We start from the raw sequence: 15,675 nt of genomic DNA on the forward strand, positions 1-15,675 counted from the left end.
TAATTGAATTATTTCTGTAATAATTGAATTGTTTCTGTGTGTTCCCTGCTCTGTTAGATTACATAATAAACCTGAATTAATTTCATCACAGCATCAGCAGCCACTTAATGATGATACAGTTATGTGAGTGTGTGATTTGGATTTTTAACATAGCTTTAACAATTTTTCAGTCATATTGCTATGTCTGCAGTGAGTCAGTTTATAGTGATGTCTAGCACTGGGGCATCATGTCACAGACATGTGGCACTATGTCACACCTAGTCATATTATCCTGACACCAGGCTGACCAGTCCTAATACTAACCTCTTAATGCTGAGTGCCTAGTGAGGCAGTGGTTAGTACCATTTTTATAAGTATTTGGTATGACTCAGCCGGGGTTCAAACCTGCAACCTCCCACATCAGAGGCAGACACTCTAACCACTAGGCCACCGGAGTGGTCTGATCATTCAGTTAAAAAAACAAAACATTATACAGATTACATCCAATGGTTAAGATTCATTCTAAATGAATACATATATATGCATGCATGATCAAATATCTTTTCCAACCAAATAAAACGCTATAAATAAATGAATATGTTGTGAGACAGAACAAGTGAGAGAACAGTATGGAAGTGATTCCTAATAATGTTTTATCTCTCATCAAGTTCCAATTCTTTTTATTCCTAACCTATTTGTTGGATTTTGCCAAGTCCATTATTATTAGTATTGCTGATACAGCTCTTCTCCTATGCATATGATCGATCTTAGCAACTGCATAATAAACAAGCAGAAACATATATACAGAGATAAATTTCCCTAAAATAACAAACAACAAACTCTGCAAATGAAAAGTTTTAGGCTGTCTCCGATCTGAATGACTGTCTGCAGTTATATATTGTGATATAAGAGAACACAATCTAAACATTGTAAAGACATTATTTCTTTTGTTAAATTATAACAGAAGGGTTAGCGCATCTGCCATGCATACGGAAGGTCACAGGTTCAAAACCTGGAAGAGTCATACCAAAGACTTATAAAAATGGTACTAGCAGCTGCTCACTTGGCACTCAGCATTAAGAGGTTAGTGGCAGGAATGGCTGGTCTGGTGTCAGGATAATGTGACTGGGTGGGACATAATTCTACATGTCTGCTGCATGATGCCCCAGTGCTAGACATCACTATAAACTGCCACACTGCAGATATCATAGGGATATGACTGAAAACTTGTCAAAGATATATCAAAAATCCAAATTACATATACACATCTACCAAATCAAATAATCACTAACGTCCTTCAAAGAGTTACTAGATTTGTGGTAATTTATCTTCAAATGTAATGTATATTATGATTCATTTCAATGGATGGCTCAATCTAACTTCTTCTTGCATGCCTTTCTGAATGGCCTTTATTCATGCTAAATGTCAACATAGTCCTTCCAATAGTCCTCTAAAGTTCTGATTCATGCTTTAAAATAAAATGCATGATGAAGTTGTCATAATCACTTTTTATTAATAAACACTGAGAACCAAAAATTGTATACCTTATCTTCTAAATCCCATTATTCAGTACAGAACTAGAACCAGTCATAATACAATTTACACACTAAAGAACCAGTCCAGTGAATATTAAAGTAAGTCATCTGCATTCACATTTCTGTATAGCAGTTTAGTTATTCTGTGCAAAGAATATTTATTAAAGCTTATTGCTATTTATATAAATTACTCTTAAGTTAATTAATGATGGCTCTATTAGCAGCAAGCCTCTGACAATGGAATACCATATGCTAGTATTTACAAGTGTATGAGAATTAGAGACCAGCTATCACATACACCCTTAAGATGTCTAATCATTCAATTCAAGATGATCAAAATATGCTTTTTAAATCAACTAAAATTAAAAAAGTCCTTATTCTTATAAAACGACAAATGTATAAAAGGTAAATAATGAAAAGTTCTTTTACTCAGTTTTACTGTTTTGTATCCATCAGATATATTCAAGGAGCTTGGGGAAGTTTTCATGGTTGTATAAACCATGGTATAATAGGCAATTCACCTACCAAATAGGTGCATGGGATGCAGAGAGCTGGTTTTTACCAGTAAAACTTTTGAACAGATGGTCAGAAATGTGAAGCCAGATGATCTTATTGACAGATGGACCAATAGATGGAAAAGGTGGTTACTGTAAGGCTCCCACCTCTAATTTATTACAGGATTCCCATCTTTAATTTACTACAGGATTCTCATCATTAATTTACTATAGGACTCCCGCCTCTAATTTACTATAGGACTCCAACCTCTAATTTACTACAGGATTCCCATCTTTAATTTACTACAGGATTCCCATCTCTAATTTACTACAAGATTCCCACCTCTAATTTACTACAGGATTCCCATCTCTAATTTACTACAGGATTCCCACCTCTAATTTACTACAGGATTCCCATCTCTAACTTACTACAGGATTCCCACCTCTAATTTATTACAGGATTCCCATCTCTAATTTACTACAGGATTCTCATCTCTAATTTACTACAGGATTCCCATCTCTAATTTACTACAGGATTCCCACCTCTAATTTACTACTGGATTCTCATCTCTAATTTACTACAGGATTCCCATCTCTAATTTACTACAGGATTCCCACCTCTAATTTACTACAGGATTCCGACCTCTAATTTACTACAGGATTCTCATCTCTAGTTTACTACAGGATTCCCACCTCTAATTTACTACAGGATTCCCACCCCTAATTTACTACAGGATTCTCATCTCTAATTTACTACAGGATTCCCATCTCTAATTTACTACAGGATTCCCATCTCTAATTTACTACAGGATTCTCATCTTTAATTTACTATAGGACTCCATTTCTAATTTACTATAGGACTCCATTTCTAATTTGCTATAGGACTCGCGCCTCTAATTTACTATAGGACTCCAACCTCTAATTTACTACAGGATTCCCATCTTTAATTTACTACAGGATTCCCATCTCTAATTTACTACAAGATTCCCACCTCTAATTTACTACAGGATTCCCATCTCTAATTTACTACAGGATTCCCACCTCTAATTTGCTACAGGATTCCCACCTCTAATTTACTACAGGATTCCCATCTTTAATTTACTACAGGATTCCCATCTCTAATTTACTACAAGATTCCCACCTCTAATTTACTACAGGATTCCCATCTCTAATTTACTACAGGATTCCCACCTCTAATTTACTACAGGATTCCCATCTCTAACTTACTACAGGATTCCCACCTCTAATTTACTACAGGATTCCCATCTCTAATTTACTACAGGATTCTCATCTCTAATTTACTACAGGATTCCCATCTCTAATTTACTACAGGATTCCCACCTCTAATTTACTACTGGATTCTCATCTCTAATTTACTACAGGATTCCCATCTCTAATTTACTACAGGATTCCCACCTCTAATTTACTACAGGATTCTGACCTCTAATTTACTACAGGATTCTCATCTCTAGTTTACTACAGGATTCCCACCTCTAATTTACTACAGGATTCCCACCCCTAATTTACTACAGGATTCTCATCTCTAATTTACTACAGGATTCCCATCTCTAATTTACTACAGGATTCCCATCTCTAATTTACTACAGGATTCTCATCTTTAATTTACTATAGGACTCCATTTCTAATTTACTATAGGACTCCATTTCTAATTTGCTATAGGACTCGCGCCTCTAATTTACTATAGGACTCCAACCTCTAATTTACTACAGGATTCCCATCTTTAATTTACTACAGGATTCCCATCTCTAATTTACTACAAGATTCCCACCTCTAATTTACTACAGGATTCCCATCTCTAATTTACTACAGGATTCCCACCTCTAATTTGCTACAGGATTCCCACCTCTAATTTACTACAGGATTCCCACCCCTAATTTACTACAGGATTCTCATCTCTAATTTACTACAGGATTCCCATCTCTAATTTACTACAGGATTCCTATCTCTAATTTACTACAGGATTCTCATCTTTAATTTACTATAGGACTCCATTTATAATTTACTATAGGACTCCATTTCTAATTTGCTATAGGACTCCAACCCCTAATTTACTACAGGACTCCAACCTCTAATTTACTATAGGACTCCCAACTTTAATTTACTACAAGACCCCCATTTCAAATTTACTATTGGACTCTGAACTCTTATTTACTATAGGATTCTGACCTCTAATTCACTGTAGGACTCCTACCTCTAATTTACCATAGGACTCTCACCTCGAATTTACCACAGGATTTCCACCTCATATTTCAAGGCCCTAAAAATATGACATTGTTATATCAAATTTCAGCACAATGGTAGCCAGAGGTTTTGTTCCAGGCTGTTGCTAGGTAGGTCATCCTTTTCAGGTAGGTATGTAGGTATGATGTTATAGACATTCTCAGATGAATTAATTCTTAAAGGCAAAGAATGATTACAAATATAACACTCAAATTACACTACTCTAAATGTATCATACATGTCCAATCAAAGAATTTATTTGCAAAGTCCAGTACAGACCAATTGTGAGGATAAAGAACTGACAAAATAGCAGGAAGTAAGATGGAAAGGTAAATGCCTTTAGTGATCATTCTTGCATAAAAAGTGACTTTAAACAAAAAGTCATGACATCTACTGAAATATAGATAGATTCATATTGTTTATTCTCACAAACATGCCAATAGTGATGTCAAACTTTTTGCTTAACATTTTCCTAAAATAAAAAAGATCATGACAAAAAACATAAACAAACAATTTAATTTTTCATCCAGACAGGAAACTATCTATACTGACGATCGTTATAATCCCCTTTTACAAGTCTTAATCTCTGACACATTTGTATGGAGTCAATGAACACGTTTCTATACCACAAACAGGTTCTAAAGATACAATCAGGACTCTCCACAGTAAACTGTGCAAGTCACTTCTTCCAGGACTTCTATTATCAAGTTATGGACCTGTACGATTTCAAAACTGGTTCAACATGGGAGAAATGTGACTCTCGACTTCATTTCTAAAAAATCCATCAGAAAACATGGGGGCGGATTCATTTCAAACTTAAATGAAATGGAGGTCCCGGTGCATTAGATATTTGATGACAGTATTAAGTAATTTTGGGGGCAAGTAATCTATAGACAGTTTATTAGTTTTGAGATTTATCATGACAGAATGAAAATCATGCAAAGTTAAAGTAATCCATTTTTTGTGAAATTCACATTTACTGCGCATTTTGAATAATATAATCATTACATTTTGATGTCACTGACACAACATGATATTTTATGTAGGTGTATTGAAGCGATATGACCTGTGTCTCCCATAGACTAGCTATAAAATGACCTGACTGACTTCTGTCCCTTATTAAAAATGAAAAGAAAATTTCTCATACATTAAAAAGTTTACTAACCACAATAACGGTGGTTCTGTGAAAGAAAATCATAAAGCCAATGAAAAGAATGCAGCACCTTTGGAAATCTGTATTGATTTATGGCAGAAAACCAGTGTGATCACAATAATTGTGTTATAATGAATATAAATAACACATCAACATACTTGTTTTTCTGTGCATTGGATAAAAAGAATCAATGATCTCTGACCAGTGATGAATTTTAAAATATTTTCATGGGCAATTAGTGACAAGGTAATCATCTTATGGGCAAATATTGACAGAGTATTCGTTTATGGGCTTTTAGTGACAGAATTCTCTTTTATGGACAATTAGTGACAGAGTACACTTTATAAGGGGCAAACAGTGACAGAGTACTCTTTATATGGGAAAATAGTGACAGAATACTCTTCTTATGGACAATTAGTGACAGTAATCTTCTTATGGACAATTAGTGACAGTAATCTTTTTATGGACAATTAGTGACAGAGTACTCTTTTTATGGGCTATTAGTAACACAGTACTCTTCCTATGGACAAATAGTGACAGTAATCTTCTTATGGGCAATTAGTGACAGTACTCTTCTTATGGGCAATTAGTGACAGAGTACTCTTTTATTAATCTCAACATTTCACAGGGCTCTGGATGGAAGAGTGGTCTAAGGTGCTGACCTTTACAGACCACTGACACAGTTCACCTCTGTATGCAGGAGTTTGAATTTTGGCTCCAGCAATTAGGGTTATGTGAGAAAGCTTGTCAGAGGCTTCCCATGGTGAGTTTTTCCTGGGGTATTCCCAGGTTGTTCCTCCCCCAAACATAATGGCTGTCATGTATCATGTGCTGAAAAATGGAGGTAAAACTCCACAAAACCAAACCAAACTAAATATTTCATAAAAGGGAACTCCCTTAAAATATTTGCTGAAAGGATTTGAACCATAAGGCTTTACAATTACATGTTCAGAATCTAGCTCCCTTATGCCTGAAAAATGTTGTTGTTGTTGCTGTTGGGTTTAACACTATTTTTCAGCACATGATAGGCTATACATGGCGGCCAGTATTAATGGTGGAGGAACCCGGGAAAACCACGGAAAGAGCCACCGACCCATGAGAAGCTACTGGCAAGCTTTCTCACCTACCCACATTAGCCGGAATCCGAGACTCGAATCCATGCAGACAGAGGTAAGATGGCAGTGATCCATAATGGACAGTGCTTTAGACCACTCGGGGCCCCCCTGGTACATGTAATAACTTGTGAATAATCTCTGAATTGTGTGAGCAATTGCAAAGACTACAAAACTGCTTCTGGGCTAACAGGCAGCCATACCACCATACGTACTAGCGCATGAGTTGGACCAAATTGCAAACTGCACAGACCCAGATCTGCTACCTCATAATGCAGTGACAGATCTGGGTCTATGTTGTCTTTCTTTATAGGACTAATCAATGCAACAAACAACAAAGACTGATCATCTGTCACATAATGCAACAGCAAATCAGGGTCTATATTGTTTGCAGCTGGATTTGGCTTATAAGCAACTATATACAGTACTTGTGTGTTGCTCATGACTTGAAATGAGTATTGACCCAGATATGAAGGCACAGAATGTGATGACATGCAAACCAGCACTTCTTAATTATTTCAGTACATGTTATCATCGGGGCCCCAAGTGGCCAAGTGGTCTAAAGTGCTTTCCGTTACGGATCACTGCCATCTCACCCCTGTCTGCATGGGTTCGAGTCTCAGATTCGGCCAATGTGGGTATGTGAGAAAGCTTGCCAGTAGCTTCTCGTGGGTTGGTGGTTCTTTCTGGGGTTTTCCCGGTTTCTTCCTCCACCATTAATACTGGCCACCATGTATAGCCTATCGTGTGCTGAAAAATGGCGTTAAACCCTACAACAACAACATGTTATCATCAATTCTTGTATAGTCCAGTTCATCAGATCTTTTATTCAATTTGATCTTTTGATATGATGCCCTGAATGGGACAATTGATTAATAATGATTATTTAAAGTTACATTAATTTATCTGAGAGTATAATCAAATATTCAAATCAGGGAGAAATAAACTGTATATAAAATAAGTCTAAACACCCAAGTGTACACAGCATAATGTAAAATCTGCTTTTTCACATCGTCATAGTAATTCAGAGTTTGCACATTGTCACAGTAATTCTGAGTTTGCATACAGTCATGGTAATTCAGAATTTGCATAGTCATGGTAATTCAGAGTTCTGGATACAGTCATTGTAATTCAGAGTTTGAAGATTGTCAAAGTAATTCAGAGTTTGCATATTGTCACAGTAATTCAGAGTTTGCATACAGTCATGGTAATTCAGACATTTTCATGTTAATTCAGAGTTTGCATATTGTCACTGTATCTCAGAGTTTGCATAGTCATGGTAATTCAGAGTTTATACATTGTCATGGTAATTCAGAGTTTGCATACAGTCATGTTAATTCAGAGTTAAACTTTGCACATTGTCACAGTAATTCAGAGTCTGCACATTGTCATGGTAATTCACAGTTTGCATACAGTCATGGTAATTCACAATTTACACTGTCATGGTAATTCAGAGGCTACACTGGTGGTTCAACACCACATTAAATACTATTTAATGGTGAGAAGATGGTGGAAGTGCCCAGAAACACACCATAGGTGTTAACTTGGGTTGATCTCGGCAATATTCAAACCCCCTACACACTGTCAATATTCAAACCCCATACACACTGTCAATATTCAAACCCCATACACACTGTCAATATTCAAACCCCATACACACTGTCAATATTCAAACCCTCTACATACTGTCAATATTCAAACCCCCTACACACTGTCAATATTCAAACCCTCTACATACTGTCAATATTCAAACCCCCTACACACTGTCAATATTCAAACCCCCTACACACTGTCAATATTCAAACCCCCTACACACTGTCAATATTCAAACCCTCTACATACTGTCAATATTCAAACCCCCTACACACTTTCAATATTCAAACCCCCTACACACTGTCAATATTCAAACCCCCTACACACTGTCAATATTCAAACCCTCTACATACTGTCAATATTCAAACCCCCTACACAGTCAATATTAAAAAAACCTACAAACTTTCATTTCTGCAAATCCCCATTTGCTTGATAGTGTAAGTTGTCTGTATGATTTAGACCTTGATCCGTCATGATCTATGAACATGCCAAGTATGAAATTAAAAAAATGACATCAAAATTTTACTTTTTGTTCTTTATTCTACATAAAAACCGAGTTACTTACATAAAACTGCATTAGGGAAGCAACAAATTGTACTTATATACAACAGTTGCATTTGGAAATTGCCATTCCCTGTGGTATAGATCCAGGTCTATACGGTCTTAAGGTGGGTACACACAAGAGAAAACATGTGTCAAACATTGATAAATGAAGATACTTACTGAACTTGTTATGAAATCTGCTTTGATATATTCATAGAATTTGAGAGATAATAAGAATAAGAATTCATTTTTCAGTATTTCAGATAACACTGTAGGATGGTGTTGGTAATGAGTTGATATGACAATAAAATCTTACAGGGTGGTAAAATATTGATTCTGAAAGAATGTGAATATACAATACATGTAAAATGTATTAATCTAATCAAGAAATGTGCACACAAGAAAAGATTATTTTAATCCAAGTCAGATATTTGACTATAACAAGCCTAAAATACAAGTACGAACAACCACATACATGTGCGTGAAATTGTGTAAACATTTTGAACTGTTAACCAGAGTATAATGACACGACAGTGAGAAAAGTCTACAGCGGCTGATCAGAGCAGATTAGAAATAAGGGGGTCAGATAACAGAATAAAGCATTCAGATTGGACAAAGCAAAGCTAATCAATGATAATACTAAAAATCTTAGACAAGCTATCAATGTAAATAATCTGTATGAAACAACTTCAATATCAAGAATACCACCAAAAAAGTATTTTAATGGCGAAGAAAGAAATCATTGTTTTACAGACAATGTGATATATAAGTAATTTCTCAAGACAGTTACAGTCGTTTGAAGACTAACTCAAACATCAATCATTTGAATACTTGCCACTATATATCTGAATGACTGCTGATGTCCACAACTTGAAAAAAACACCAAACAAACAAACAAAAATATCTGGCCTGAAGCACTTGGTAATTTTTAAAAGCTCCAATGTTCTGACAACTTATCAGAAGTTATGTGTAAGTATAGTATCAATACAATCACATTAGTTGCCACGGAATTCATAAGAAAAAATTTCCCACAATGTATATTTTTTAGAGAATGGTTTTTAAAAAAATTCTGATGTTCCAAATGACAGTGCTGAAGAATTCACCTTTTTACTTTTTCATATTCCATTTACATGAGGTAACTATGGGAATGAAGCTCTACTGGACAAAAAGAATTTTCAGGAAATCAAGATAAGACTATTTCTTCAAATAACTACTGAGTGTTGAGACCATCTTTGATATTCTTGAGTGATAACACAATTTTTAAAAGACCACTCTGGTGGCCTAGTGGTAAGAGCATCTGCCTCAGATGTGGGAGGTTGTGGGTTCAATCCCCGGCCGAGTCATACCAAAGACTTACAAAAATGGTACTTATAACAGCTGCCTTGCTTGGTGCTCAGCATTAAGAGGATAGTGTTAGGACTGGTTGGCCTTGTGTCAGGATAATGGTGGAACATCATGCTACATGTCTGTGACATGATGCCCCTGTGCTAGGTATCACTATAAACTGCCACACTGTAGACATCATAGCGATATGACTGTATTTTTTAAAAAACTATGTTAAAAACCCAAATCACACACACACAATTTTTAAATTAGCTGATGTCATGGACATACTGGATGTCAGACTGGCACTATGTTTATTCAGGATCAAAATATATCATTAGAAGTCTATTGGTGAAAACCACATGTCAATATCACCATCCATTCAGGGATTTGGTTTTGCTCTGATGGGTTTAAAGCCTGAAAAGCTACACATCATGTGGCCAGTATATCTGGTGAAGGAGAACTGTGGAAAACCCCAGACAAAACCAGTGACCCATGGGAAACTATTGTCAAGGTGTTTACAATGGCTGAGCCTAGACTTGAATCCATGTGAAACGAGGTCAGATGTCAGTGATTTTATAAAGGAGAAGCACCTAGGACCAGTGGGCCACCTTTATTCAGTGAAAGTAGAGACAGCACAATTTACAAGACTGTTGCCAAGGCAAACATACTGAATGTATGAATGGCACCATTTTCAATTAGGACCAACTCCTGTTGGTATATGCTAGTCTCTTGGTGAAAACCCCCAAGTTGATACAGTGATCCATTTGGGAGTAAAAGAGATAATATTTAAATGTTGAGGGTCAGTTTGCATCATTTTCATTTAGGATCAAATAGACACCATAAGAACTTTTTCCATCTCAAAATAACTTTCTGTTTAAGTGGAGTAGCCATATTTAGATTTTCTAGACATTCACCATGATGGTCATTTTCACTGTAAGATAAGCATTTTAATTTAAGGCTAACAATTTGTATGAATCCTGTATGTACTCATCCTTAAAGCCTTGTGCATATTTTATTGTAGCAGTGAATCATTTGTCGAGTTTTTAATAGCTGTCTGAAGACACCTCATCTTGTGAAAATTGTGCATTATATACATATTTGTACAAATATCAATGTAGAAGACCTCATGGAAGATTGGTCAGTTGACCAAATGAGCTTCTTCTATAAATAAAGTCATTATTATTATTATACATTATAAGAAGTCTTATGGTGAAATCCCTATGTCGATATGGCTTTGTTTGTAACAATATAAAAATTTTCAAGATGGCAGCCATACTGAAGGTCCATGCAGCACCATTTTCATTGCGGACCAACTAGACTGAAGGTTGAATGTGTGTATAAAATTTCACAGCAATCCTCTTAGTGTTTTTGGAGGATTAGTGATTAAAAACTTGAGCTAACAGATGGATGGATGATGAATGATTGACCATCCCATAAGTTCCTCTGATCTATGACATCTAGAGTTAAAAAAAGGAGAATATTTCTGTTATAAATTGTATACTCTTTGGCCATGCAAAACAAATGTTTTACTGTAACCTGCCCTTGCTGACGATCTGAGTACAATGCTGCATTTGAGTCCCTATTGAATGGAGACCGTGAAGTGACTTTAATGAGATTGTAATTTGCATGAGGACTTCTAACAGACTGTTAATGGATTTCATATGCAGCCCCCCCCCCCATTTCAAAATAGGACTGCATTATCTTGATAAAACAAGCAATGAGATAAAAATAAGATTTTCTTTTATTGAGGACCTGATGGTGACTTTTAGCTAATTAGGGGACTGCAAAGGTGTTTCCAATTTCTAAATGTCAATATAAGATTGAAATGGGATTAATAGGTCGTACATTATTTTAACAAATCTGACCAGACAGGAATGGGGGTGGGAGTGGGGTTTCATCCATACCTGATGGAGAATACTTTTTGGAACAGGCACAAAATGAATCATTATCATTTAAGCAAGAACCTGATTTGTCCAATACAAAAGGTTGCCAGTCACAATGCCTGATAAAGGTAATTGTTGGATAAACAGATTAAATTTATGAATGATTTTTGGAAATAGTTCCCATTTATGGTGCTGTATTCATCCAGATAAATGAGAACTGAATTAAAAATTCTTAATTACTGAAAGTTGCAAACAAGAGGTTACACAGGACTGATAATAGTCACCAAGCATATATTGATCTAAAAGGACCATTAAATAATAATGCAAGTACTTTGGGTTGTAAGACACCAATGATGAGAAAATTTCAAGCTAAACCATATAAATGTGAAAGGTGTTTATAAAGATGTACCCATCACATATAGTCTGATAGGGTAAGGAAGTTTTGGAAAGAAAGTTGATCAATTTTTAAATATATATTAGTAATAGTCATATTTGCTGGAGATAAGTATCATTTGTAGGTATTCAACCCTGTTTCTATGGAAGCCACACCACTGGTAAGGAAGGCACATTGACAGAGCTTGTCCCGAGAAACACTCTTACCAAGATTGACTGAAACTGGGTTGATCCTTCTACAGAAATAGCAAATAGGTTTTCCACCTGGTTGCTATGGAAGCAACACTGCTGCTTCATCCCAAATATCCCAAACACAATGTTTAAACAGAATATCATAAGACACATTTCTACCAAGTTTTATCAAAACTGGCTCATTTGTTCAAGAGATCAAGTGGGAAAAAACAACCTCCACCTGGTTGCTATGGAAACCAAACCATTGCTAGTGGAGCCTCTCCAGAAATAATTAAATAAAACATGTCCGAACAAATGATCCTATCAAGTTTGCTCTAAATTTGATAATTTATTCTACAGAAGATTTTGTAGCATGAAACTTGGAAAATCAGGATGAGTGTAACATTATTCCTCAGATTGTCAACTGGCCAGAAAGGGGCCTTATAAACAGATTCTCATCACATACATAGACAGTACTCCCTCATTATAATGTTGTTTATGAGGGCACAGAGTATAGTGCCTAATAGTAAGACCACCTTACAATGAGGCATATTATACATTTAATTTAAAACTAATAATGAAATATGATCCACGAAAATAATGATTTTATAACAGAAATGGTGTTATAATGAAAGCCTCATAGTGAGGGAATGATGTTATTATGCATCTACAAAAGTAAATCTACTGTACTTGAACTTCCTAAAGAGGTGGTTGTAATATGAAGGAGGTCACTGTAACAGCTTTAACTATGAATAAAATAATAATACTTAAGAAAAATAATACTAAACCTGCAACATAACTGACTAAGTATAATTTTTCTTACCCTTTTCAGCATCATTCAGAATTTCATACAACTGAAGTCTTTTTTGCTGAAATAATTTAATCCTTGGGGGATTTTTCCTAGGAGTCAGATTGCTGAAACTGTGGCTTGGATTCCCTTTCTTTGGCATTACTGTCTTTTAAAACTGGCACTGTAACAATTTCACTCTCTAGAAGACATGCAGCCTCATGAACATTCTCCAACGATTACAGGCATTCAAAAGATGTATTCTCAAGTGTCAAAACAATCTATTTCTAATTGAAAAAGTATCTTGTAATATGTCATTCAGCACCAGTGTGAACAATTACAAGCTGGTCAATTTCTTATCAATACAGTGTGAAGGACAATACTGCCTGATAGAAAGCAGGTGCTTAGAAAAAAATCAATCAGCAAGTCTACTGTAGACTATATATTGCCTATCTATTGAAAAATAGTTTCCAAGGACTATAGGTAGGTACTCAGGACTTTTAAAAGCCTCAGTATACCCTAGCTGTATACCTTAGCTCTACTAGTCACTGGCTTATTATAGTGTCAAGCAGTGGATACTAACTTGTTTTGGCAATCTTACAGATGTTAATCAGCAACTGAGTATAGGATGGCTGCCAGTTTAGGCTGACAGACATTGTATGTGAAAGAAATAAAGCCAAGCCCAAACTAGACTATATGGGTACATACATTGGTTGCTATGTTTGTTGGGAAAAGTTAAATATATACAAATTCTGAAAGTGAAAATGTGATAATAAATAATTGCTCCAAAATCTTTGTCTGCTGAATGCTTTCAAAATTCAAAGTCATGTAAATAACCGACATGCCCACAGCTGATCACATTGTGTGCACCAGTAATGTCAGATAATCCGTAAATCTGATATTAATAGGTTTTGATTTGAATGCTGTGGTGATAAAAGCTGATTTATTCAAACAGACTGACTTGAGATGAAAAGCCTGTTTCCGTCCACTGTAAAGGTAAAATCTCATTCAGTGCAATTTAAAACAAGTTACTTCCCATACAATACGCAGAGCTGTTAATCTTTCCTTATAAACCTGGCAATAGTATCCAGTTTACAATCTATTCATGACAAAATGTATGTTGCAACCATAATTTCACCTTCAAAAACCTCAGAATGTGTCTAGTCCAGTTCACAAAACAGTTCTAAGTAGAAACGGTCTTTGTCAACATGCACTAGTGTGTACAGCCACCTTAACTTTAGAAAAAATATCAATTTTAATTTGTACAGTTCAGACACAGGTTATACAATCAGTCCCTTAAAAAAAAAAAAATTACAAACACCTCTTTTCCTTTAACCAAGACAAAAAAATCTAAAGCCCCAAAAATCATTGCTTTAGTAAATATTTTTTTTTACCGTATGTGACTAAAAATGTGTTGTAAAGTTAATGAAAATTATACATACTTAAAAATGTGACAAGTTTGACAGACCTGATATTTACCTCTGGATGCCAAGTGCATGCTTTAGCAACTGTTGCCCGGGGAACCTCCAGGGATATTTCCATGGTGAATAGGAATTGGACATAAAGCAATCAGTATGGGGAAATAAATTTGATTTATTCGGAATATTCATTTTCAGGTGGCTAGAGGTTTGTTCACATGCATCTAAATTCCATGTAAATAAAACTTCATTCAGGAAAATCAGCAATAACAATATTTTTAAGATGGCTGCTGTGGTGAACATATTGCACATCAGACTGGTACCATTTTCATTTAAGACCATCTAGACATCATAAGAAGTCTTTTGGTGAAAATCCAGGAGAATTGGCACTAACAAGATTTTTAAGATGGTTGCTATGGTGGCCAAATTGAAATCAAATTGGCACTATTTTCAATCTGAACCAACCAGCCCTCGTACAAAGATTTCTGGTGAAAAGTCTATGTCAATATAACTTTCTATTCAGGAGGAATCGCTGTAAGATTTTCAAGATGACTGTCACTGTGGCCATATTGGACACCAGATGGGCACCATTTTCATTTAGGACCAACCAGACATCAGGATGACTGTGTGTGAAGCCACATGGCAGTCCTCCAAACACATTAGGTGAAGTAGCGATAACAAATCTGTGCTAACAGATGAGCTATGGGCCAATCCATAGATGGACTATAGGCCAATCCATGGGCTCTCCTGGTCTATTACAGCAGGGCCAAATATCATACATTTAAAAATACCAGAAATCAATGTAAATTGGGACAATAAATCATTCATCCTATAGGATATAATATCTTCTGCATTACAATTTATACCATGAAAGGTCTGATCATAGGGGTTTTGAAGTTCAAACAAGAATTGTAAATTTTATTTCTGACATCATGAATAAAACTTATTAGAATCTGGAGAATAAGCTTTTGCCTTCATTCTCAGCCCATTAAAAATTATTTCAAAAATTTGAGAACAAGTCTGTGTTTTCAGCCCATTAAAACTTAG

General features: G+C 35.5%; 1 protein-coding gene across 2 annotated transcripts in view; it reads right to left on the reverse strand.

The window, feature by feature from the left end:
- The window catches only part of LOC149804161 (centrosomal protein of 41 kDa-like), an 81,225-nt gene that overhangs the window by 53,722 nt on the left and 11,828 nt on the right, over positions 1 to 15,675 (reverse strand). Inside the window, exon 1 of one of the 2 annotated variants that reach the window (XM_089954141.1) lies at positions 13,247 to 13,689. The exons of the other annotated variant lie outside the window; for it this stretch is intronic. Within the exon in view, the coding sequence (XP_089810267.1) occupies positions 13,247 to 13,373 (127 nt within the window). The 5' untranslated portion in view covers positions 13,374 to 13,689. Of the gene's footprint in view, positions 1 to 13,246; positions 13,690 to 15,675 lie in introns of those variants that run through there. 2 annotated transcript variants of the gene reach the window in all.

Source organism: Sinohyriopsis cumingii, chromosome 3, assembly GCF_028554795.1.
Source record: "Sinohyriopsis cumingii isolate HCF-2022 chromosome 3, ASM2855479v2, whole genome shotgun sequence".
In the NCBI taxonomy this organism is placed as follows: domain Eukaryota; kingdom Metazoa; phylum Mollusca; class Bivalvia; order Unionida; family Unionidae; genus Sinohyriopsis; species Sinohyriopsis cumingii.